Source organism: Cervus elaphus, chromosome 30 (assembly GCF_910594005.1).
Source record: "Cervus elaphus chromosome 30, mCerEla1.1, whole genome shotgun sequence".
Taxonomy (NCBI): Eukaryota; Metazoa; Chordata; class Mammalia; order Artiodactyla; family Cervidae; genus Cervus; species Cervus elaphus.
In genome coordinates this window covers 26,252,787-26,275,955 of record NC_057844.1, presented here as the reverse complement: position 1 = coordinate 26,275,955, position 23,169 = coordinate 26,252,787, and the positions used below count along the sequence as shown (strand labels likewise).

Here is a 23,169-nt window from a genome sequence, read left to right as displayed (position 1 = left end):
GAAATCAGTTTCTGTGGCATATTTATTCTAAATTTACACAAACCACATACTAGACATTGTGCATCAAACAAGTTTGCCTTGAACCCAGTTGTTAATGTCGTATGTACATACACTAAGTAACACAAGTTGTCTTTGCATTCAACTTAAGAATTTACTATTCGAGTGGCATGTACTGAATATTTAAAACTTATTATGTTGCATTATCTCTTAATTTTCTTTAGTGGTAGGTATAAAAATAATTTATTTTGCCAAATTATAAAATGGAACTCTGAGTCTCTTCATGAACATCATGTATTATAATTGCCAGTGGAGTCAAAAAGAAAAGTAGAAGATGCTACATGGTTTTTAAACAATATGAGCAATATTTTAAACTTTTTTTTTTAAATTTTGGTATTTTAATAGTATTCAAAAAAGTGTGTTGAACAGTGTAGACTTGTAGATATGGCTTTATATACTTGTTTACTAATACTGTTGGGAACTATTATTGATTCTGTAACCCATTTCTCTTAAGTAATCTGTGGCAAGATAAGATTGAAAATCTTATAGTCAAGCATATTGTAGAAGAAAAATATCTTCTTTTCTTAGGGTCTTATCTGAAGAAAATTAAATGAAGAATAGAATCAAGTAATAAAATACTGGATTTAAGTGAAGAAATTAATTCTGTTATATAGTTTTTATAAATTAATACTTCTGTTCAACTGATTTTTAAAGTGGTTTAATATGCTACATTTTTTATTCCTGGCAGGAACTAATTCCAGAATTCTATTACCTTCCGGAGATGTTTGTCAACAGTAATGGATATAATCTTGGAGTCAGAGAAGATGAAGTGGTGGTAAATGATGTTGATCTTCCCCCTTGGGCAAAAAAACCTGAAGACTTTGTACGAATCAACAGGATGGTAAGAACAATTTTGTTTTTTCTTCATCAGTCAGAAGGAAGTAAAAAATATTCTGTAGTTTTATTATGTTTTTAGCTATTAACAAATTTTCATTTAACATCTATAAATACAAGGTTAATTTTTTGAGAAGAAAGAAAGGATTTTACAGTTGTCTTTAGACAGTTTTCTTTATTATAAAGTGCATTTTCCTTTCATGAGGACTAATAAAGGAATGGTAATTCAGTTATTTTTGCTCCCTTAGGAGAAGACAATCAGATGAGCATCTGTTGACTAATGCAACATATTCTAAAATGCTTGACATTAATGCCCATTCCTTATTTTTGTCTACTGGCTGTATCTGTTCTCTTTCTTCACTCATAAAATATTCAAAACAAAATAGTGTACATTTAGAACATACTTGTCTGTAAGAAATTGTAAGCTGTGAAACATACCTTAAAGTATCATACACTTGACTTTAAGAGAACACTCATACTGTAAACGTTCTTAGACAGAAAATGCCATTGCTTTTTAAATCTGTATGACAGATGTCTGATGTAAAAGAATGTGTAGATATTGATAGAATGTTTGCATGTGGTTATTTATAGATTTTAATATATTTATCCATATTTAAGTAGATTTTAGTCTCAGTGTGGTTTTGCTATATGGAATGAACCGATTTACCTAACAGCCTCTCTAGTGTTCTTGTTCTGGTTCTTGGCCAGTTGAAGAATTAGATCAATAAAATCAATGACCTAAAATATATTTTTAACCCTGTTTCACTCCCAGTTTTCTCCAGCTATCCCATAAATATGTTTTATTTTGTTTTGACAGTATATTTATTTGAATTAGAATCCAAATAATGCCCACATATTACAGTGGATCTCACATATCCCCGAGTCCCTTCTTCTGTAAGAGCTGTGTAATTCACATATATCACACAGATATAACTCACATACCATGCAATTCAACCATTTAAAGTTTAAAAAAAAATGGGTTTTAGTCTACTCATAGAGTTCCGCAACCATCACCACACTCAATTATGAACATTTTTATTATCCTGTAAAGAAACCCAATTCCCTTTAGCATCCTCACAACTTCCCCATTCTTCCAACCAGCCCTTGGCAACCACTAATCTACTTTCTGTCTCTATAAAGATTTGCCTTTTCCGGATATTTTGCATAAACAGGATCAGAAAGTATATGATCCCTTGCTCTACCCTACCCCTGATTTTTTTTTCTTTGTTTTTTTCCTACCCCTGATTTTATGTCTCTTTTTGTCACTGTCAGTCACATGCTTCCTTCAATTTTAGAGCTATCTTTTCTGTCTCCAAGAAATATTTTACTTTCAATATACTTATTCTAGAAAGTTGGTACTGAGGCAGTAGACTCAGTTTAAAGACTCGTTTAACCTATTTTTAAAGTTACTAAATAGATAATCTGTGATCTAGTCTCATCCTGAGGTAATATCTTGTACACATGCATGTGTGCTCAGTCATGTCCGACTGCTTGTCACCCCGTGGGCTGTAGCCTGCCAGGCTCCTCTGTCTGTGGGATTTTCCAGGCAAGAATACTAGAGTGGGTTGCCATTTCCTTCTCTAGGGGATCTTCCTGACCCAGAGATGGAACTTGTGTCTCCTGCATTGGCAGGCAATTTCTTCACCATTGAGCCACCTAGGAAGTGAGGTGATATCATGTAGTACCTAAATTTTTTGTAGGATTTCTCTTACTTCTCAATCTATAAATTAGTACTTTTGGATATATGTTGTAATTTTACAACATATACTATCTTCTTGAGCCATAGATTTATCTCTTCAGTTTATCTTTTTAATGTGAAGGATTTATACTTTAGCAATGTATGTTTCTAAGAATCTATGCTTATCTTTAGAACAGGTAGTCCATTGTTACCACAGTACCCTTACATACTTGAATTTGTTATTGTAGTCATTTAGTTGCTAAGTTGTGTCTGACTCTTTTGTGACCCTGCGGTCTGTAGCCACCAGGCTCCTCTGTCCATAGGATTTCCCAGGCAAGAATACTGGAGTGGGTTGCCATTTTCTTTTCCAAGGGATCTTTCTGATTCAGGGATCAAACTCATGTCTCCTGCATTGCAGGTGGATTCTTTACCACTGAGCCACCAGGGAAGCCCCACATACTTAAATATTGACTATGATATCAGTGTAAAGATACTACATCTACAAATTCAGCCCTAGAACCCACTGCGTACTGAGTGGTGTCCGAGTTGAGTGAGTCTCAGTTTCTCGGTCATATCTGCCCTGGTGGCTGCAGTAGTATTTAGTCACCAAATATTTGCTGAGTGAATCACATAGGGGTAGTAAGGATTTTAGCATACTGTCTAGTTAGATCCAAACTAGTGAAGTAAAACAAATCTTTCACTCAGGCAAGCAAAGTAGCAAAAATTGTTGGACCACTTTTCTCTTTCTCATGATGTTGATTGAACTGATTGAACACAGGTTTTCATGTGGGCACTGATAATTAATAAGTGCTAGGTGTTTATATTAGAGAGAGAGATTGACTTAGGGTTTAAAAGTTCCCTGGCTCTGGAATTGAAGCTCTGCCATTTACTAGCTTCATTGCCCTGAGCAAATTATGAGATATCTTTTGTCCTCACATGTCTCATCTGTAAGGTGGGAATACCTTATATATGTTTTTTTTTTAATTTAAAAAAAGCAAAAAAATAAAAAAATAAATAAAAAAAGCATTATTTATCATAAATTTACTTGTACAATTTAATGATTTTTAATATATTTACAGAGTTGTGTGACCATCACCAAAATCTAATTTTAGAACATTGCTTTTACCCCAGAAAGAGCCTGTGCCCACCCCCAACCCCAGACAGCCATTAATCTTTTTTCAATTTCCTTGATTTGCCTCTTCTGGATATTTTACTTAAATAGACCCATACAATATGTGTTATTTTGTGTTTGACATCTTTCACTTAGCGTAGTTTTTGAGGTCCATCCATGTTGTAGTGTATATCAATTCTTTGTTCCTCTTTTTCGTAACAATGCTCCACATTTTGTTTATCCATTCATCAGTTAATGAACTTTTGGGTTCTTTCCACTTTTGGGCTGTTAGGAACAATGCTACTATAAGCATTCCAATGGACGTCTCTATATGGACAAGTTTTTGTCCTTGCTTTGGGGTTTATACCCAGCAATAGAATTGCTCAGTTCAGTTCAGTTCAGTCACTCAATCGTGTCCAACTATTGGCGACCCGATGGACTGCAGCATGCCAGGCCTCCCATCACCAGCTCCTGAAACTTGCTAAAACTCATGTCCATCAAGAAGGTGAGGCCATCCAGCCGTCTCATCCTCAGTAATCCCCTTCTCCTCCTTCCTTCAATTTCTCCCAGCATCAGGGTCTTTTCCAGTGACTCAGTTCTTCACATCAGGTGGCCAAAGTATTGGAGTTTCAGCTTTAGCGTGAATCCTTCCAATGAATATTCAGGGATGATTTCCTATAGGATTGACTGCTTGGATCTCCTTGCAGTCCAGGGGATTCTCAAGAGTCTTCTCCAACACCACAGTTCAAAAGTATCAATTCTTTGGCACTCAGCTTTCTTTATAGCCCAGCTCTCACATCCGTACGTGACTACTGGAAAAACCGTAGCTTTGACTAGATGGACCTTTGTTTACCAAGTAACGTCTCTGGTTTTTAGTATGCTGTCTAGGTTGGTCATAGCTTTGCTTCCAAGGAGCAAGTGTCTTTTTATTTCATGGCTGCAGTCACCATCAGCAGTGATTTTGGAGCCCATTATATCTACTACTGTGGGCAAGAATCCCTTAGAAGAAATGGAGTAGCACATAGTCAACAAAAGAGTACGAAATGTAGTACTTGGGTACAATGTCAAAAACGACAAAATGATCTCTGTTTGTTTCCAAGACAAACCATTAAATTTCACAGTAATCCAAGTCTATGCCCCAACCAGTAATGCTGAAGAAGCTGAAGTTGAACAGTTCTATGAAGACCTACAAGACCTTATAGAACTAACACCCAAAAAAGATGTCATTTTCATTATAGGGGACTGGAATGCAAAAGTAGGAAGTCAAAAGATAACTGGAATAACAGGCAAATTTGGCCTTGGAGTACAAAATGAAGCAGGGTAAAGGCTAGTAGAGTTTTGCCAAGAGAACGCACTGGTCATAGGAAACACCCTCTTCCAACAACAGAAGAGAAGATTTACACATGGACATCACCAGATGGTCAGTACAGAAATCAGACTGATTATATTCTTTATAGCCAAAGATGGAGAAGCTGTATACAGTCAGCAAAAACAAGACCAGGAGCTGACTGGCTCAGATCATGAACTCCTTACTGCAAAATTCAGACTTAAAATGCAGAATTGCTGAGTCATGTGTTAAATTTATGTTTAGCTTTTTAAGAAATTAGCTGTTTGCAAAGTGATTGTGTATCTTACATTCCTACTAGCAATGTATGACTGTTCTAGTTCCTCCATATCCTCTTCAACACTTGTTATTTTCTGAATACAGTGCTTCTTCAAAATAAACCTATTTAATATTCACTGTAAACATAATATCAACCTTAATGTTCAGTATACTAGGAACTAGGATTGTGTATAATATGGTAAGGTAACTATTTCTCAAACATTTGCTTTCTCTCTCCAAAAGAATAAGTTTTATAACTAAAATATGAGAAATAAATACATGTGCATTTCTGAAAATGGCATAAAACGTTTTTATGATAAGTAATAAGTTCCAGTTCACAGGTGGCTCAGTGGTAAAAAATCTGCCTGCTAATGCAGGACATGCAAGAGACTCGGGTTCAATGGCTGGGTTGGAAAGATCCCCTGGAGGAGGAAATAGCAACCCACTCCAGTATTCTTGCCTGGAGAATCCCATGGACAGAGGAGCCTGCCGGGCTACAGTTCGTAGCGTCACAAAGAAGCAAATACAACTGAGCACGCAATAAGTTCCAACTCGGTTTCTTGAAGAAATGAAAGAAGCAAAGCACCATATTTTTTCTCTATTCAAAAACAGTTATTGGTATCTTTTAAGCATTAATGAATTTCATAAGGCTTGTGAACTAAACCTATTCTCCATAGAATGAAAGACTTTACACAAAATTCTGCTTATTTGGGGAAGTCAGACTGCCTGCATCTTGGTGTCCGGAGGCACGGGCAGGCAGGGCCAGGTTGAATCAATCCTCTGCAGGAGGTGCCAGCACATAATAGGTGGCTTGAGAAGGGGTTATTCTTTGGGTCTTCTTTACATGGGTTTTCCTTGAAGGGTTTTTCTTGAAGGATAGAAAGGGAAAGCTACCACATGCATCAGCAAGATTCTGTCTCTGTAGCCGCCATTCTTGGTGTATCAGAATTGAGCCAAAGGCCAGACACAAGCCTGCTGCCTCTGGGAAGATTCTTGATGCATCAGAGCTATCAAAAGACACCTTCCAAGTGTAGCTAGTGTGTCTAACAACTGCTGTCCTGTCTCAGGGTCTCCTGTACTGCTTTTCTTTAAATTGAAGTTTTCCTTCACAGCATCCTGTTCATAATCTCCTTTGCTCCAACTTCTGGTCCATTTTCCCATCATACTGATGGGAAATGATCATACTGATATTATGAAGAAATAGTCATCTGTGTTAAAACTGGAAAATGTAACCAGCTATCTACCTCTTTTCTTTTTTGCTGAAGAAATATTTACTAGATGAATCTTTCTATAATATACAAAGCCTGGGTGGTAATGTAAAATATAGAAGTATTTAAATTTTCATGAGGTTTTCCATGAATGCTATGAATATAACATCCATTTTTTTAATATTATTTTGAAACATTAAAAGTTTCTATCTTTATACTGGCTCTGAAGCTCATACAGGATTTAGTACTTATGAAATGGGTTTAGAGAAAATGTGCTTTAGTATGTTTATAATTTGGACTGGGATTATCTTCAGTGATTTGAAGGAGTTCTTTGTAATGAGCCTCAGGTAAAAAATGAAAATGTCATACAGCCCAAAGAAATGACACTCACAGTACCACAAAAGGCCTTCAGCTCTTGTGTGGATTAATATTCTGCATCCATACAAAGGAGCATTCCCTCCGTCTTCAATCAGGCTGTTGTTAACAACTTCAAGGCAAAGTAGACAAAAATAATGTTGTAAAAAGAGATATCATTGATTATAAATGATCAGTTTCATTATTCTATGCCAGCAATTAAAAAGGCATTTGATGCATTTGTAGAAGTCTTTACATCCTGACAGCTTTATTTCCTTTTCTTATTTTTTTTAAATGAAGCAGTATTTGGATTTTTGAATGATATATTTCTTTTAGTCCATTTTTTTAGTTATAATTGATTGCAGTTGTTTATATTTTGTAAATACAGTGACAAGCTTTGTGTTTCACTGAAGAACTGTGACATTCAAAATTTGGCTTCATTAGCAAACATGGAAGAGTCATAGAGACACTCTGAGTAGGCATTTCAATAAATTCTCAGTGCATGGAGTTCATACATCAAGAATCGGTTTAATTTATCCACAAGAAGCTAGGCTGATTGCAACCGACGCACTCATGAAACATTAATAAAGCACTGTGTTCGGTTCTAACATGATTATAATCTGACCTCCTCACAAAGGGCAGAAATAGAAAGTATCTCTGATAACATTACCCTAATGCTGGGTTCATCAATCATAATCTGCCCTTTCTTAAACTTTGTCTTAGAAGAAGGGCTTCCATGGATGTGCACTGCTGACCTCCCCAACCCTCCGCTCAGCGCGATCCAGGTTCTGTTTGCAGAGCAGGCCGGTGCACTGAGGCAGAGAGGGCAATGCCATGGCGTTTTCCTTTGCATGTGTCACATCCTTTACAAAGTGTCTTTTGTAATAGGTGAAGATCGGCATTTATGGTATATTGTACCTTGCTCGAAGATGAAGTTTAGCAAATAGCATAACATAAGAATTACTGGCAGTCTTGAAAAATAGATAGGGCTTCCCTAGTGGCTCAGTCAGTTAAGAATCTGCCTGCAATGCAGGACACCCAGGCTCAATCCCTGGGTCAGAAAGATCCCCTGGAGAAAGGAATGGTAACCCACTCCAGTATTCTTGCCTGGGAAACGCCATGAACAGAGGAACCTGGTGGAACCTACAGTCCATGGGTTGCAAAGGGTCGGACATGATTTAGTGACTAAACCAGCACCACTGTGATAGTTACATTGTGTGTGAGTGCCCGCCCTGCCACTTGTTAGCCAAGACACTCTGGACGAATAGGGTATCCTTATCCCTCGGAGCTTCAGAGCATCCTTATCTCTGAAACTGGGGATTTGCGGGTCATGTAACCTTTGTTGAGAGCCAGTTCTGAACAAGGATGGAAAACACAGAGAAGATGTGGTCATGAATCGTACTCTAAAGCAGGCTAGAGTAAAGTAGAGGGATCCCTTCATTTACCCCAGTCTTCACACTGCCCTGGGCTCTGGAGATACAAGCGTGAGCAGCACAGGCAGTGGCCATTCAGAAGCTCACCCTCTGGCTAGGAACCCACACGAGGAAACACACAGGCTCAGTCAGTGCTCAGCCAGCAGGTGACTACGAGAGCTCCAGGTGCTATCTTGCATGTTTGGGGTATAGTAGCAGTGAACAGAGAGAGATCTCTGCCCTCATAGAGCTTCCTCTTGACCAAAGAGAGATGGGTGATAAACAGAAATTAATAAGTAAAGTATCTGGTATTTTCGCAGGTGATCAGTACTGTGGAAAAAAAGAAGTAGTGCAAAGCAAAGGGATCAGAAATATGGAAGTGGCTGTCAGATTTTACCTGTGTTCTAACAGTATCTCTCAGGCTGCAGTTCTGGGAATGAACTGTTGAGGCACAGGGCAGCTTCGTCATACCTGTTAGGAGGTCCTGGGAGAGGGGATAGTGACTCGAGCCAGCGTGGTAGCCGTGAAGGTAGTAAGAAGCTGATCAGCTCCAGAGAATTTTTAAGTTAGAGCCAACAGTTTCCCTCTGCAACTTCCCCGCAGTGGCCATTTTCCTTCAGATTTCTCTAGTCCCACAGAGTCAGATAAAGAAAGGTTGGGGGCCAGGTGTACAGACTCATGATGGCTAGAGCAGCAAAGAGACAGCCACTGCATTTTGGTTCTTTTTTCTAGGATGGGGGAAGGGGAGAATGGGGGAGGGTGGTTAGTGCCTATCAGTTTTAACAGAAATTTGAGCGTCAGGAAAAGTCCAAGTCAACAAATCTTCTACCAAACTGTGGTCTTTTTTAAGTACATGCCTTATTTATCCATCTGTATATCCTCCAAGGCTGGTGCCTAGCATGCAGTAGGTGGCCTGTAGGTTGGGACAGGGCTCACTTTGATTATTTGCATTTCAGTGGGATGTGCTGGAGGTCAGAGATCTTGCCTTGTTTATCGAAGTCTCCCTGGGGACACGTCCTGGTACATAAGAGGTGGTCCATATGGAATGAATAAATGATGAATGAATGAATGGTCCCCCCCCCCCCCGTTTGAGATCTTCTTCCTTCAGATGCCCTTACAGTTCACTTCCTCCTTGTAGTCCTTAATTGTCACAAACTCGAGGACACTTTCTATGACTACCTGCTCTAAATCAGCAATCCGCTTCCCATGCATACATATCTCTTGACTTTCTTTTTCCCTTAACATTTATCACCTCTCGACATACTCTCCAACTCACTAATAATCTTGGGCTTGGTCAGTCTCTTTCTCTCTGCCAAGGATTTTGACTCTAATCCTAAGATCTGCAGTAGTGTCTGGCACATCACAGATCATCTGTCAGTATTTGTTGAATGAATGAATGAATGAATGAATTTCCCACTCACCCTCATTTCCTGACATTCCTTCCTTCTTTTTGTGACCAACACATCTTTCCCATAGTTTAAATAGTCACCCGATAAATATTTATTATTTAATGCTGAGTTAGGAGCTATAGGAAATGGAATAGAAGCTTTAGATACAGTCTCTACATTCCAAATGCTTAGATTCTAATTGAGGATGTAGTGTGGCCTCTTTGAAACAATTAAGTGTTAATCAGTAATAACCCCATTCCTTTGTCTAGCACTTTACAATTTATATGCAAATTGATTTTCACAAGTAAATTTGTGTATATTATTTACTACATTAAACAAGAGGGTACTCATGATAAGTGTCATAAAAATTCACATAAGACTTCATAGACTGAGGTGGAGAACTCAGAAAACAGACATTGTACTTGAGTGAGGATGTCTCGGACTTGAAAAAGAAGCAGCAGGATGAACTGCTTTCATGTTAAGGGGAAAGGATCAACAGAAGTTCAGAGGTCATACCAGCTGCTATGTGCCCAGGGCTGTAAATTATGCTCCTGGAGCCGAGGATTTGTGTCTAGAAGCCTAAAGAAATAGTGGGAGAGGGTGGGATCAAGGTTTGAAAGGTCTTAGGGGTCAGGTAAAGTTTACACTGAATGTGTTTTGCTAGGAGGAGCCTTGGAAGATTTGAAATCAAGGATGACAGTAAGAGCTGATGGTTTCAGAAATCTGTTCCGCCAGCAGGATGCAGGACCTGGAGTGGAGGAGGAGGTCAGAGGCTGACAGTAGCCCATGTGGAGAGCAGGGAGAGCTCAGACTAGGACAGTGCTAGCAGGAGCGGAAAATAATGCAGTGCGTTATACACCCAGAAAGCAATCAAGTAAGAGAATAATTTAAGCCCTCCAAAATAAGTATTTAAAACAAACTTACTACTTCATGGCAAATGGAAGGAAGAAAAGTGGAAACAGTGGCAAAGTTTGTTTTCTTGGGCTTCAAAATCACTGCCAATGGTAACTGCAGCCATGAAACTAAAAAACAGTTGCTCCTTGGAAGGAGAGCTATGACAAAGCTAGACAGCATATTAAAAAGTAGAGACATCACTTTGTCAATAGAGGTCCATATCGTCAAAGCTATGGTTTTTCCAGTAGTCATCTACAGATGTGAAAGTTGGATCATAAAGAAGGCTGAGCGCTGAAGAACCGATGCTTTCAAAGTGTGGTATAGAAGACTTGAGAGTCCCTTGGACATGATGGAGATCAAACCAGTCAATCCGAAAGGATATCAATCCTAAATATTCACTGGAAGGACTGATTCTGAAGTTCCAATACTTTGGTCACCTGATGCAAAGATCTGACTCATTGGAAAAGACCCTGATGCTAGGAAGGATTGAAGGCAAAAGGAGAAGGGGGTGGCAGAGGATGAGATTGTTAGATAGCATCACCAACTCAGTGGACATGAATTTGAGCAGACTCTGGGAGATAATGAAGGACAGGGAAGCCTGGAGTGCTGCAGCCCATGGAGTTGCAAAGACTTGGACACAATTTAGCAACTGAACAACAGATGTTATGTTTATTTAAAATAATTACAGTCCCTGGTTTCTGAACTAAGATCCTGCAAGCTGCATGGTGCAGCCAAAAAATAAATAAATAAGTCTTTCACTAGGTCATTACTATAACTTTAATTTAATCACGAAGAGAAACCAGCATAGACACTACAGAAGAAGTAGCAATATGAATTTGTCATTGTCCACGAGAATATATGCAACTCTATTTGGTTAGATTTTCCAGCATCAGAAGCAGATTTTTGAGACAATAAGAGAAAGGGCTTGGAAATGTTCCTCTTCTAGTCTAGAAGAAGAAATAGAAATTCGATATTCTTAAATAGAAAATAACATTCTCTCCTCACAGTTAATTCCACTAGCCTCATTTCCTTTTTCCTAAGTTTCTGAGCTGCTTTGTCCTAAACCTGCCAGAGAAAGAATTCTCTGCAATCTAATACCCACGGGACAATATGAAAATTAGAATTAGGTAACTATTATTCATCTAAGAGATATCCTCTCTGGTTCAAATCTCACTCTTTATTTCCTTCCTCTCAGATCCCCAGGGTAGAATTATGGATTGGGAATTGGTTTATCTGGGCTTAAAGCAATTGCTTCTGCTTTTAGATATGCAGGAAGAGGGTGAAACAAGCTATTAAGACCATTATAACCCTAATAGCTCAGTAATCAAGTATTTCTTTCTGTTTTTCAATTGTGTTTGCAATAAAATCTTGTTTCAAAGTCCAAAATGGGTTCATGCATGAAAACACAGTTCTAAAGAGAACAAATAAGTAGATATAGCATATATTTACTAACAGATTAATACTGTCTCAGTGTCAGGCTTCAACTTTAGATAGGTCTTTATGCTTCAATTATGTGATATCTAAAATTCAGTTCTTAGATACGCATTTGATATAGAACCAGATTTAGCTTTTAAGTGCTTTGACTGGATTTTCTTTTCTTTTTCCTACAGTGATTAGCAAGACAGTCTATAAGATTATCCGTTTAATCTGTTAGCAGATTATTCCTTTGTCATTTAATTTTATAACCCCCCCAAAAAAAACCTGAGGCAAAATTAGTTTTTATTGTTTATTTACTAATTCACTCTACTATCTAATATATAGAATAGATTAGGGTAAGTAAGTACAGGCATAGAATTTTTTGAATGTAATTAAAGATTTTTGTACAGAGCCATGAACTGATAAGTTTGAAAACTGAGATGGAATGGATAAATATCAGGAAAAATACCAAATGTCAAAATTGGCGCAAGAAGACCTTACAAACCTTAAAGAAATTTAAATAGTAAATCTTTCCAGCCCCCAGAATATCCAAAGCCATATTATTTTATAGGTGAATTCTACCAGATTTTTAAGAGATAAAGAATTGCTTTCTTAGGCAGATTATTCTAGAAAACGTAACAAGCCATTCAGCTCATTTTATGAGACTACTGTGATCCTGATTCCAAAGTAGTTAAAGGGAAGGAAAGGAAAAAATTAATAGGGCTGATTCATGTATGGATATAATAGTATGAAAACTATGGGTAATAGTATCACTAAGTAATAATAATCTAATAGCCCAGTAATTCTAAATCTATATTAAATGTGTGTGTGTGTGTACATTGACTCTTTTAAGATCAGAGAAAAGACAGTGATATCCCATGTCACAACTGTTGTTTAATATAGTTCTCAAAGTTGAGAACACTTCCATAAGAAAAAATAAAGACGTTAACTAGTGAGAGTCACCAGGAACATGATCAACTTATAGACATCAATATCATTTTTCTATGTCATCTATAACTGAGTTTAAAATATAATTTTTCAAATGTTACAGTTGTATCAAAATTTACGAACTTCCTGGGAATTAACTTAACCAGGGTTACCCATGTCCTTTATGTCATGGTCCATGCGCGGGTTGGAAAAGAATTTCCAGACACGAGACAGAATGAGAGGGAAATAAAGTTCACTAAAGTGGAGATGCCATTAGAACAGCCAGCTCAGGGGAGAGCCAGCGTTGAACAGGTGTCCTCAGTCCACCTTTAGAGCCAGGGCACAAGGAGCAGGATAGGGGTCTTGAGGATCATTTGCTGATTGTATGAGGCATGTATACTGGGTGGGGGAAGAGTAAGGCAAATACTTTCTCCCTGTGGGGTAGGGTGATGGACAGGGAGGCCTGGCATGCTGCGGTTCATGGGGTCACAGAGAGTCGGACACGACTGAGTGACTGAACTGAACTGAACTGATGGGGTAGGAGGGGAGACAGGTTATACTGCTCAGGAGGATTTGAAATTCGTTAATAGTTAACAACATGAGGGCGGGATGGATGTAAGGGTCTTGTTTTTTCCATTCCTGCATTCCAAGGCCCTCTTTGGGTTTATTTTTTCTGTTTTTTCATCCTTGGGACACCACACTTTATAGAGAAAATGTTAATTTTTATATTTAATAAAGCGATCTGTTTAAATAAAGAGACATCCTGAGACCATGGATGGGAAAACCTAATATCAGTTTTCTCAGATTAACCTATACATTTATCATAATCCCAATCAAAATTATTTTGATGTATCTATACACTTATTGTGAAAGTTGCAGGAAAGAATTGTTGTTGCTTAGTCACTAAGTCCGGGAGAAGGCAATGGCACCCCACTCCAGTACTCTTGCCTGGAAAATCCTATGGACGGAGGAGCCTGGTGGGCTGCAGTCCATGCGGTCGTGAAGAGTCAGACACGACTGAGCGACTTCACTTTCACTTTTCACTTTCATGCATTGGAGAAGGAAATGGCGACCCACTCCAGTGTTCCTGCCTGGAGAATCCCAGGGACGGGGGAGCCTGGTGGGCTGCCGTCTATGGGGTCGCACAGAGTCGGACACGACTGAAACTACGTAGCAGCAGCAGCAGTCACTAAGTCATGTCTGACCCTTTTGTTACCCCATGGAAGTAGCCCTCCAGGCTCCTTCTGTCTGTAGGGTTTCCCAGGCAAGAATGATGGAGTGGATCACCATTTCCTTCTCCAGGGGATCTTCACAACCAGGGATTGAACCCAGGTTCCCTGCATTGGCAGGTGTATTCTTTACCACTGAGCCACCAGGGAAGCAAGCCCACAGGAAGGAATAAAGGTCCACAAATAGCTGAGTTGGCTCTTAAAAGGATGAATCTACCAGATACTAAGATATCTAAGAAATAAAGATAAATTAAGATAACAGTAGAACTAAAAGGATCAAAGAGCTGGAGGCACACACATGTCTAGACAGATAGATAACAGGTAGGAACATAGGTGGGTAGATGATAGATAGAAGAGGGAAAAAGCAAAAAGAAGGAAGGTAGAAAGGGAAGAAGGGTTATATTGCTTTTTCTATTAATAGGAAGAATATTATATTAACTGTAAACAATAGGAAGCTTCATATCTTTGTTTCAAATATACAAGCACTAAAGATGAAAGCGGACATTGCTAAAGAAAGGTGTGTTTGTTTAATATACGGTTTTGGAAAAACTGACTTACTATAGTAACAAAAATTATACTGGATCTCTACAGCATATTAAAAAGCAGAGACATTACTTTGCCAACAAAGGTCCATCTAGTCTAAAGCTATGATTTTTCCAGTAGTCCTGTATGGATGTGAGAGTTAGACTATAAAGAAAGCTGAGTGCCAAAGAATTAATGCTTTTGAACTGTGGTGTTGGAGAAGACTCTTGAGAGCCCCTTGGACTGCAAGGAGATCCAACCAGTCCATCCTAAAGGAAATCAGTCCTGGATATTCATTGGAAGGACTCATGCTGACACTGAAACTCCAATATGTTAGCCCCCAGATACAAAGAACTGACTCATTGGGAAAGACCCTGATGCTGGGAAAGATTGAAAGCAGGAGGAGAAGGGGACAGTAGAGGATGAGATGGTTGGATGACATCACCGACTCGATGGACATGAGTTTGAGCAAGCTCTGGGAGTTGGTGATGTATAGGGAAGCCTGGCGTGCTGCAGTCCGTGGGGTTGCAAAGAGTTGGACACTACTGAGCAACTGAACTGAACTGATCTAATGCCACATATAGTGAAATTGGAGTCTAGATAGATTAAAGGCCAGTATGTGAAAAGTAGGGCTTCCCAGGTGACTCTAGTGATAAAGAACCCACCTGCCAATTCAGGTAGATGTAAGAGACACAGGTTCAGTCCCTGGGTTGAGAAGATGCCCTGAAGGAGGACACGTCTACCCACTCCAATATTCTTGCCTGGAGAATTTCACGTACAGAGGAGCCTGGCAGGCTGCAATCCATAGTGTTGCAGAGTTGGACATGACTAAAGCAACTTAGCATGCATGCATGCATATGAAAAGTAAAACCATAACTATAACACAGCTGACACATCAGAGTCTAGAAAGTTGTCCTCGTTACTTTAAAACAAAATCCCAAGATCATAAACGTAAAGAAAAAAATTTTGTGGCTTCAAAATTAAGAATTTCTATTCAACAAAGAACAACATGGATAAAGTTAATAGACATGTGACCTTTGGGAGAATGCATTGCAAAATTTGATGCCAACAAACTACCACCTGAAATATATAAAGAATTTCTGCAAAAAAAAAAAAAAAAAACAACATAAAGACAGGAACTTTCATGAAAGAATGGGCAAAAAGCATGAACATAAAATGTACTGAAGAGGAAACCCAAATGGCCAACAGCATATTAAAAACATGTCAAACCCCTCAGTAATCAGAGGAAGACAAATGACAACAGCAGTGAGATACTGTTCTGTATCTGTAACACGGGCTAATATTAAGCACCTGGACAATACCAGTTGTCAGTGTGGATGTGGCCATGTAGACACACCTTCATGCACTGCTTGAGGGAGTGGAGACAGAAACAGCCAGTCTACACTAATGACTCAGACTCAGTTTATGCACATCTAGTACAGGGATGTATCAGTCCTACTCCAGGTTATGAGTCCCAAAGATATTCTCATAAAGAGACAGGGATGCAGGAGTGGACATTCATCACAGAGCATTGTGTCATGGCGCATTGGAGGCAGTCTAGTGCTCACTGCTGGGGAAGTTCTGAGAAGCCCCTGAAAGCAGCGGATTAGCTATGCCTGGCCACACAGCTAGATCCTATAAAACAAGGCTAAGTGAAGAAAGTAAGAAACAATGAAATCTATAACCCCACTCCATTTTTGTGAGTCAGAAATACACACCAAAAAAAATGTGTATGTGTAAAAAAAAAAGATAAAAAAAATTACGTGAATTATGTTTTATAAAAACACATGCAAACAAAAGGAGAAACATTAAAAACTTTATAGCATTGCCCATGGCAGGGGAAAATGAAAGTAGCGGTTGGAGATACTAAATAAATGTTTTAAAACTCAAATTAGGAAACAGTGATCATTGCTTTCAACCCTCATAGTTGCATTAGGCATTTAGTTCAGTAATTGTTTTATTCAAATGCAGTAAATTTCATTGACCCTTTCTTCCAAATATGTCTAGTAGTCTCTACAAGATTGATTTGAAATGGTTACTGCTGAGCTAATTATGTAATTATGTTGGTAAGATCTTCCTTTAAAGAATTTCACTTCTGTTTGACTTCCAATGAGCAGACTTGTGCAATAGCTACTCTATAATGAACTTCCATTTGTTGTTGTTTTTTTTCATCCTTCCATTTATTGCACATGCACTGAATAGTTACTGACTTCTCAGTTATACAAATTGACCAAACCAATATGATAGACATAGTCAATATGGGATTTTAACCAATGTCTGTTTTGTATTTTCATCCCTTGTTCTCTAGTCCGAACTATTTTGTCCAATGAGATACAGAGAATAAAAATTCAGTTTAGTTTTAGTATGAAAGCTATCCTTTTAAAAAATCTGTTTATATTTCTGAATGAGAAACATTCATAATCACTGGTATAAACAAAATACCAAAATTTTTGAAGTAAATAAAAATGGAGTTTGGTGGTAATAAGTTACTAGTTAAATGTGATCAAGGATCCACCTGCCAGTGCAGGAGAAACAGGTTCGATCCCTGATCCAAGACGATCCCAGATGCTGCAGAGCAACTAAGCCCGTACATCACACCTACCGAACCTGTGCTCTAGAGCCCGGGAGCCGCAACTGCCGAGCCCACACGCCCTAGAGCCGTGCTTGGCAGCAAGAGAAGCCACCACAGTGAGAAGTCCACTCATCATAACTAGAGAGCAGCACCCCTCACCGCAACTGGAGAAAAGCCTACACAGCAACAAAGACCCAGCACAGCCAAAAATGAATAATAAATAAGTAAAACTATTTTTTTAAATATGATCACAGGAAAAGTTGAGAAGTATCATTCAGATAATTTTTAGATTAAAAAAATGAAATATAATTATCAAAGGGCTAATTTAAGAAACCATTTATTAATTGAATTCCAAGCTGGTTTCAACGCCTTCGAAATCAGGGGGCATGCAGCCAAAGAATGACTTCATTCACATATTCAGTTACAGCTGTAATTGCAAAAATTGTTTTCTATGGCTTTGCATAGTTGAAATTTAAGAAGGTAGTGCTACAGCTTTTTCCTCATGTTGCTGAAATCAGTGTGCCCTTCAGTCAGTGAGAAGTTGATGATGAGTGAGGGCAGGAGCTGAGAGGCATGGTGAGCCGCACTGTGATGGCCACTGCTCTGCCACGGCTGTGACCAGGGCTCCGCGCCTGCAGGCCAGGGTACCTCTATGGATGACACTTATGGTGGCTTCCCAGGAAATGAAAAGGCCTCTCTTTTTTTTCCTGACTATTTCTGGAAATTTCTTATAGTCCCTAACTCTCAGTAATTTGCATTCATTTCCCACTGGCTAGCAAATACCTAAAATTACCGAGAGGTTCCTAAACAGTATAATAGCAGAGTTAACTCATAGCAGAAGGCCATTCCCTTTTAGTAGTGTTAGAGGCAAATTTGAAGACTTTGGGCAGGAAAGTAAACATATATCAAAGTTTCTAATGAAATTTTTTACTTTGAAACTAATGTTTAAAAATGCAATTATTATGAATGGCATTAAAACAGGCATTTCAAATTCCTTTTAAACATGAATGTGTCTTTTTAAAGAAATCTATTTAATGTTAAAATTCACATCACATATTCAGTTAAGCCAAGAGTACATTTAATAGTTAAAAAGAAAATTTTCTTTTAGGTCTGTGTTTTATTAGAGGTTGTACTTTGTCATTTCTAAGAATAGGTCTGACACAAACAAGTGAAATACAGGAGGGCAAAGAACGAATTCTACTTATTTATAGAGAGTATTTCAAGCCAAGAAGAATGGAGATTTACTAAATTTTCATGGTCTCTTTATCTCTTTCTTGACTGATTCCAGGCCCTGGAAAGTGAATTTGTTTCTTGCCAACTCCATCAGTGGATTGACCTTGTATTTGGATACAAGCAGAGAGGACCGGAAGCAGTCCGGGCTCTGAATGTTTTTCACTACCTAACCTATGAAGGCTCTGTGAACCTGGACAGTATCACTGACCCTGTGCTGAGGGAGGTAGGTAATAAGTTGGATATTATTCTGAAAATTTCTGCCATCCCTTCAACACAAACTTGGCTCTCCATCTCCACCTGCATAAATCTCCTTCCAGTGTAAATTTTATAAAACATAGATTTCAAGTTCTTGACAAATGTGGAAAAGTGAGTGTTCTATGTCAAAAACAAGTAATGGTACCACAAGTACCATGTAGTTCCTTTCTGAAATGCAGACATATACAGTGCACTTTAGTATCCCTCTTTTATTTGTTTTATTTCAGCATCTTCATTGAAATGCTTAATGCCTTATGTGTTATAAATTAATGAAACCTCATTGGATATTTAAATATGAATAGTTTGCATTAAAATAACCTGCCAGTACCTATTTTTTTAATGAAAGCAGAACTACAGCCTGCTAGACAGAGTACTCAAAAAATGCAACAGTAAAATAGATGAGATTATAGTATGTTATTCCTGCACTTTCTCACCCTGAAATTTTATAGCTAACAGTTGGGAATTATATGCTATAGTTTGTGTATAAGTATTTTTATGAAAATATTCATAAAATATATTATTTAAATCACTTGCACGTTGCACAAAATTATTTCAGATAGGTGAAAAGAGTGAAGATGCAACAGCTGCTCGATGAGTCTTGCTTCGAGGAAGCTGTATCTCAGTCTTCCATTCTACCAGATATCTGCCATCTGCTCTATGCAAAACAAGCAATCATTTCTACATTTCCAGTCACTAGGATGCTTTTTTATTTTTTAATTTTAGAGGTGGAAAACTCATAGATTTGGGAAATAAAGCTCTAAAAGAAAAATTTGCATCCATAAAGTTATTTCTTATAGACTTCTCTAAAGACAAAATGACTCTATTTGTATGGCTTCAAGCAGAGAAGAGGAAAGGGAAGGGAAGAGTCTCATGATCCTTGATCATTGAGCCCTCGGGCTAAATATTTGGAGAACACGTTGCAAGCATATTATTAGGTGTAGTGTTCTACCATGTTGTATGCACAAGGAAATGGAATTATTGCCTGAAGCTGGAAGAAAGAGATAGGGACAGAGAAGGGATGAGTGACAAAAGAGCCAGATACTTGAACATTTGTTGGTGAAATAAGGGATTTTGTCTACAAAAAATCTGATTAGTTTGTTCACAACTGGGAATTCTAATTCTGAGCTTAATTATTCTCTTAACAATATACTCAGTGCTTAACCACATACTCAGTGCTGTAAATGCTTTACCACTATATTCTCTTTTCAGAACCAGTACCTTTAGAATCAGAAAAAAAAGAGAAAAGAATTGGAGTAGGTTATCCTTTTGTAGCAAGTCCAACTCCAAATTGTTTATTGACTTTTCAATATCATAAACATTTTTGCTCCTGAATATCTTAGCATACATTTTCACCCATTATAATATGCTGTCCTTAAGTTGCAAGTTGATCATCTTGAGCAAAATAAAAATATTTTAAGCATATTGTGCATAATGAAAATACACAGCAGCATTAAAACTGACTGAAAATAGCTGATCTTTCCAACTTAAATTGAAGAAGGAAATGGCAAACCTCTCCAGTATTCTTGCTAGGAAAATCCTGTGGACAGAGAGGAGCCTAGTGGGCCCCAGTCCATAGGGTTGAAAACAGTCAGACACAACTGAGTGACTGAGCATATTTAAATGAGAACAAAGAGATAAATGAGAGAATGAAAAGGAAATGAAATTAGGATTGAGACTTTTTAAATGTGGATATAGTGTTTATTACTTGAATTCTATAAAAATACCTGCTACTACAAAGTAACACACCATTGCTCTGGACAGTAAAAAAAAAAAAAAAAAAAAAGGCCATATGTAATTGTCAAACTGTAGAAAATCTCTGTGAAACATTACATGAAAGAAAGTAATATTAAAAAAAAAAAAAAAAAACAACTGTTGGGAAGGGGTTCCAGCTTTCCCAGTGTGAGGGCGTAATTGCTGAACACTGAGGTTCCATCAGAGAAGCTCCCAGAGTCACTCAGTGCCATGTATGTGCTCCCTACCTAAGCCTCTCGCCCACCTTTCTCACCCAAAAGCTCTTCTGTCGGTTCTCAAAATACTACATCAGACAGCATGTGCTTGGAACACCGTTACCTTACTTCCGCCAGGCAGCATGGGCTCACGCACATACCAGCAGAGCACTGGCCCTGACCCACCCAGTGTTCTGTGGTTTAGATGCTAAGTCATGTCCAACTCTTTTGAGACCCCATGGACTGTAGCCCACCAGGCTTCTCTGCCCATGGGATTTTCCAGACAAGATTACTGGAGTGGGTTGCCATGCTCTCCTTCAGGGGATCCTCCTGACTCAGAGATCAAACCCATGTCTCCTATGTCTCCAGCACTGGCAGGCAGATTGTTTACTCACTAAGCCACCTGGGAAGCCCGTCCTTCCCAGTGGCCCTGGGTCAACTCAAGATAGCTTTATCTCTTTAAGACCACTAGGGAAGCACTTAGTATGTTGTAGATGTGACAGATGAAATGACCTTGCAAGGAATAGGAGTTAATTGTCCCTCTCCACATTTCCCGTGCTCACCTCCTTTACTCCACAACTAACATATTTCCACAAAATAAGTTCTGTATTTAATATTTAAGAAACTGCAAAGATGAGAACCTGCCTGAATCCTGTGAGCTTTCTAATGTGGCCAAGTCATTTAGTGTCCCTCCACTTCCATTGCTTTCTCCATAAAGAAGGGATAATACCAAACATGTATTTGCCAGCATAAAAGCATCTAGCATCTATTGTCACAAGAAAGAAACCTGTGGATAAGTGGAACAGAGTATAGTATAGTCTTTATCTGGTGGTCATTTTTGCCCCTATGCAGTGAGGAGGCTCTCTGCAAGGCACACTGCCTTCCATCAAAACATCAACATTGAGTTCCAGGAGGTCTGCTCTGTGCTGCTGTGATTTGAGAGAGTTGCTTTATACCTAAATGATCAGAGGCTTTTGGGAAAAGTAGTGTTCAAAACGTTGAGCCTTTTATTGGGTTCAGTGCATTCCTTTTATTTGATAAAGTTTATCTTAGTATTTTTTAATGTGAAATCACTCTATTTCACAAAGATAAAACAAAAGGAAGGTGGTAGTTATACTAAGCTCCAACTAGCCTAAAGAAGCTAATTTTTAATCCCTTAACAAATGCTGATTTAAAGGAGAAATTTGATACACAAAAATCTACAAAAAAAAAAAATCTACATATGTCCCTTTTGTAAAGGAGAATAGAAAAGATATATATATGTGTGTGTGTGTGTGTGTGTGTGTGTGTGTGTGTGTGTATACACACATCTCACAGTCTACCTAGAACTTTGAAGTTAGAGCTAAAATTCGAAAAATGTCTTAAGGTTATTGATTCATTCTTCCTTGACAGGTGAAATCATGAAGCAGCACTAACCACAGCAATTATAGCATTAAAATGTCAAGAAATTAGAGGTCAGAATAACAGATAATTTTCTTCTCTCTGTCAGATTTAAAATTGACATTCTTTGACAGCTTAGGATCTCTGGCTGAGAAAAATATGACAGCTTAACTTATTTTATACTTGTAAAGCAGTAATTGATAATAAACTTTATCATGACAGCCTCTGGGCAGAAACGTGACAGAACCGTTTGGGTGCCACGCTCTTCATGACCTGGAAACACTAGGTCTGTGGGATGTTAGGTAGTATTTAAATTGTCTTAAGCCTGAGCTTTTATCATAATCTTCTAGACACTTTTTTTTCGTGGATGAGCTCATTTGACTATTTAAGCAGTATTTTTCAAGCATGATAATGAGTGTTTTTCATATTTACTTTTTCATGTTAATAAAATTATATGATTTGCTTTATGTTTTTACTCCCCAAATGATGGCCGAGAAACTTAATCCTGTGACCTACATGATAAACAGGCTATTCTGGTTTGTGTCTGGTCCCATGGTTTTCTAACTCCTTACTACTCGAATGTGGTCCATAGACCCACAGGATCAGTATCAGCACCAGCATCACCTGGGAGCTTGTTAGAACTTCAGACTCTGCGCTCAGCAGTGCCCCCGCCCAGCCTAGTAAACCAGAATGGAAGGAAGTCCCCTGGGGACTGGTTGGAGGCATCACAGCGTTAAGAAGCACTGTGCTCCTGTTCAGTCGCTAAGTCATGTCCGACTCCTTGTGACCCCATGGACTGAGGCACGCCAGGCTTCCCTGTCCTCCACTGTCTTCTGGCTCCATCCTCCCCATCCTCTTTGCCTCCATCCCAAGGGTATCTCAGAACATCCAGGAAGAGGGCTCAAGCAAGTTTGTTTTGAGAAAAAAAACTCTCTAGGAATCTTAAAATAACAGAATATTTACTTGGGGTTTGGTTTTGTTTTGTGTGCTGTGACACTGCAGCATGTGTGATCCTAGTTGCCAGACCGGGGATTGAACCCGTGACCCCGCACTGGAAGCATGGAGTCTCAATCACTAGCCGACCAGGGAAGTCCCTTACTTATTTTTACAGATGACATTCTTCTTACTCCCAAAATGATTCTTTAAAATG

At 38.6% G+C, this 23,169-nt stretch overlaps 1 protein-coding gene across 10 annotated transcripts in view; it reads left to right on the top strand.

The window, feature by feature from the left end:
* NBEA (neurobeachin) overlaps positions 1–23,169 on the top strand; it is a 646,246-nt gene that overhangs the window by 586,824 nt on the left and 36,253 nt on the right. For all 10 annotated transcript variants that reach the window (XM_043891765.1, XM_043891767.1, XM_043891768.1 and 7 more), the window contains 2 exons: positions 746–898; positions 18,494–18,661. In XM_043891765.1, the coding sequence (XP_043747700.1) occupies positions 746–898; positions 18,494–18,661 (321 nt within the window). The remainder of the gene's footprint in view (positions 1–745; positions 899–18,493; positions 18,662–23,169) is intronic.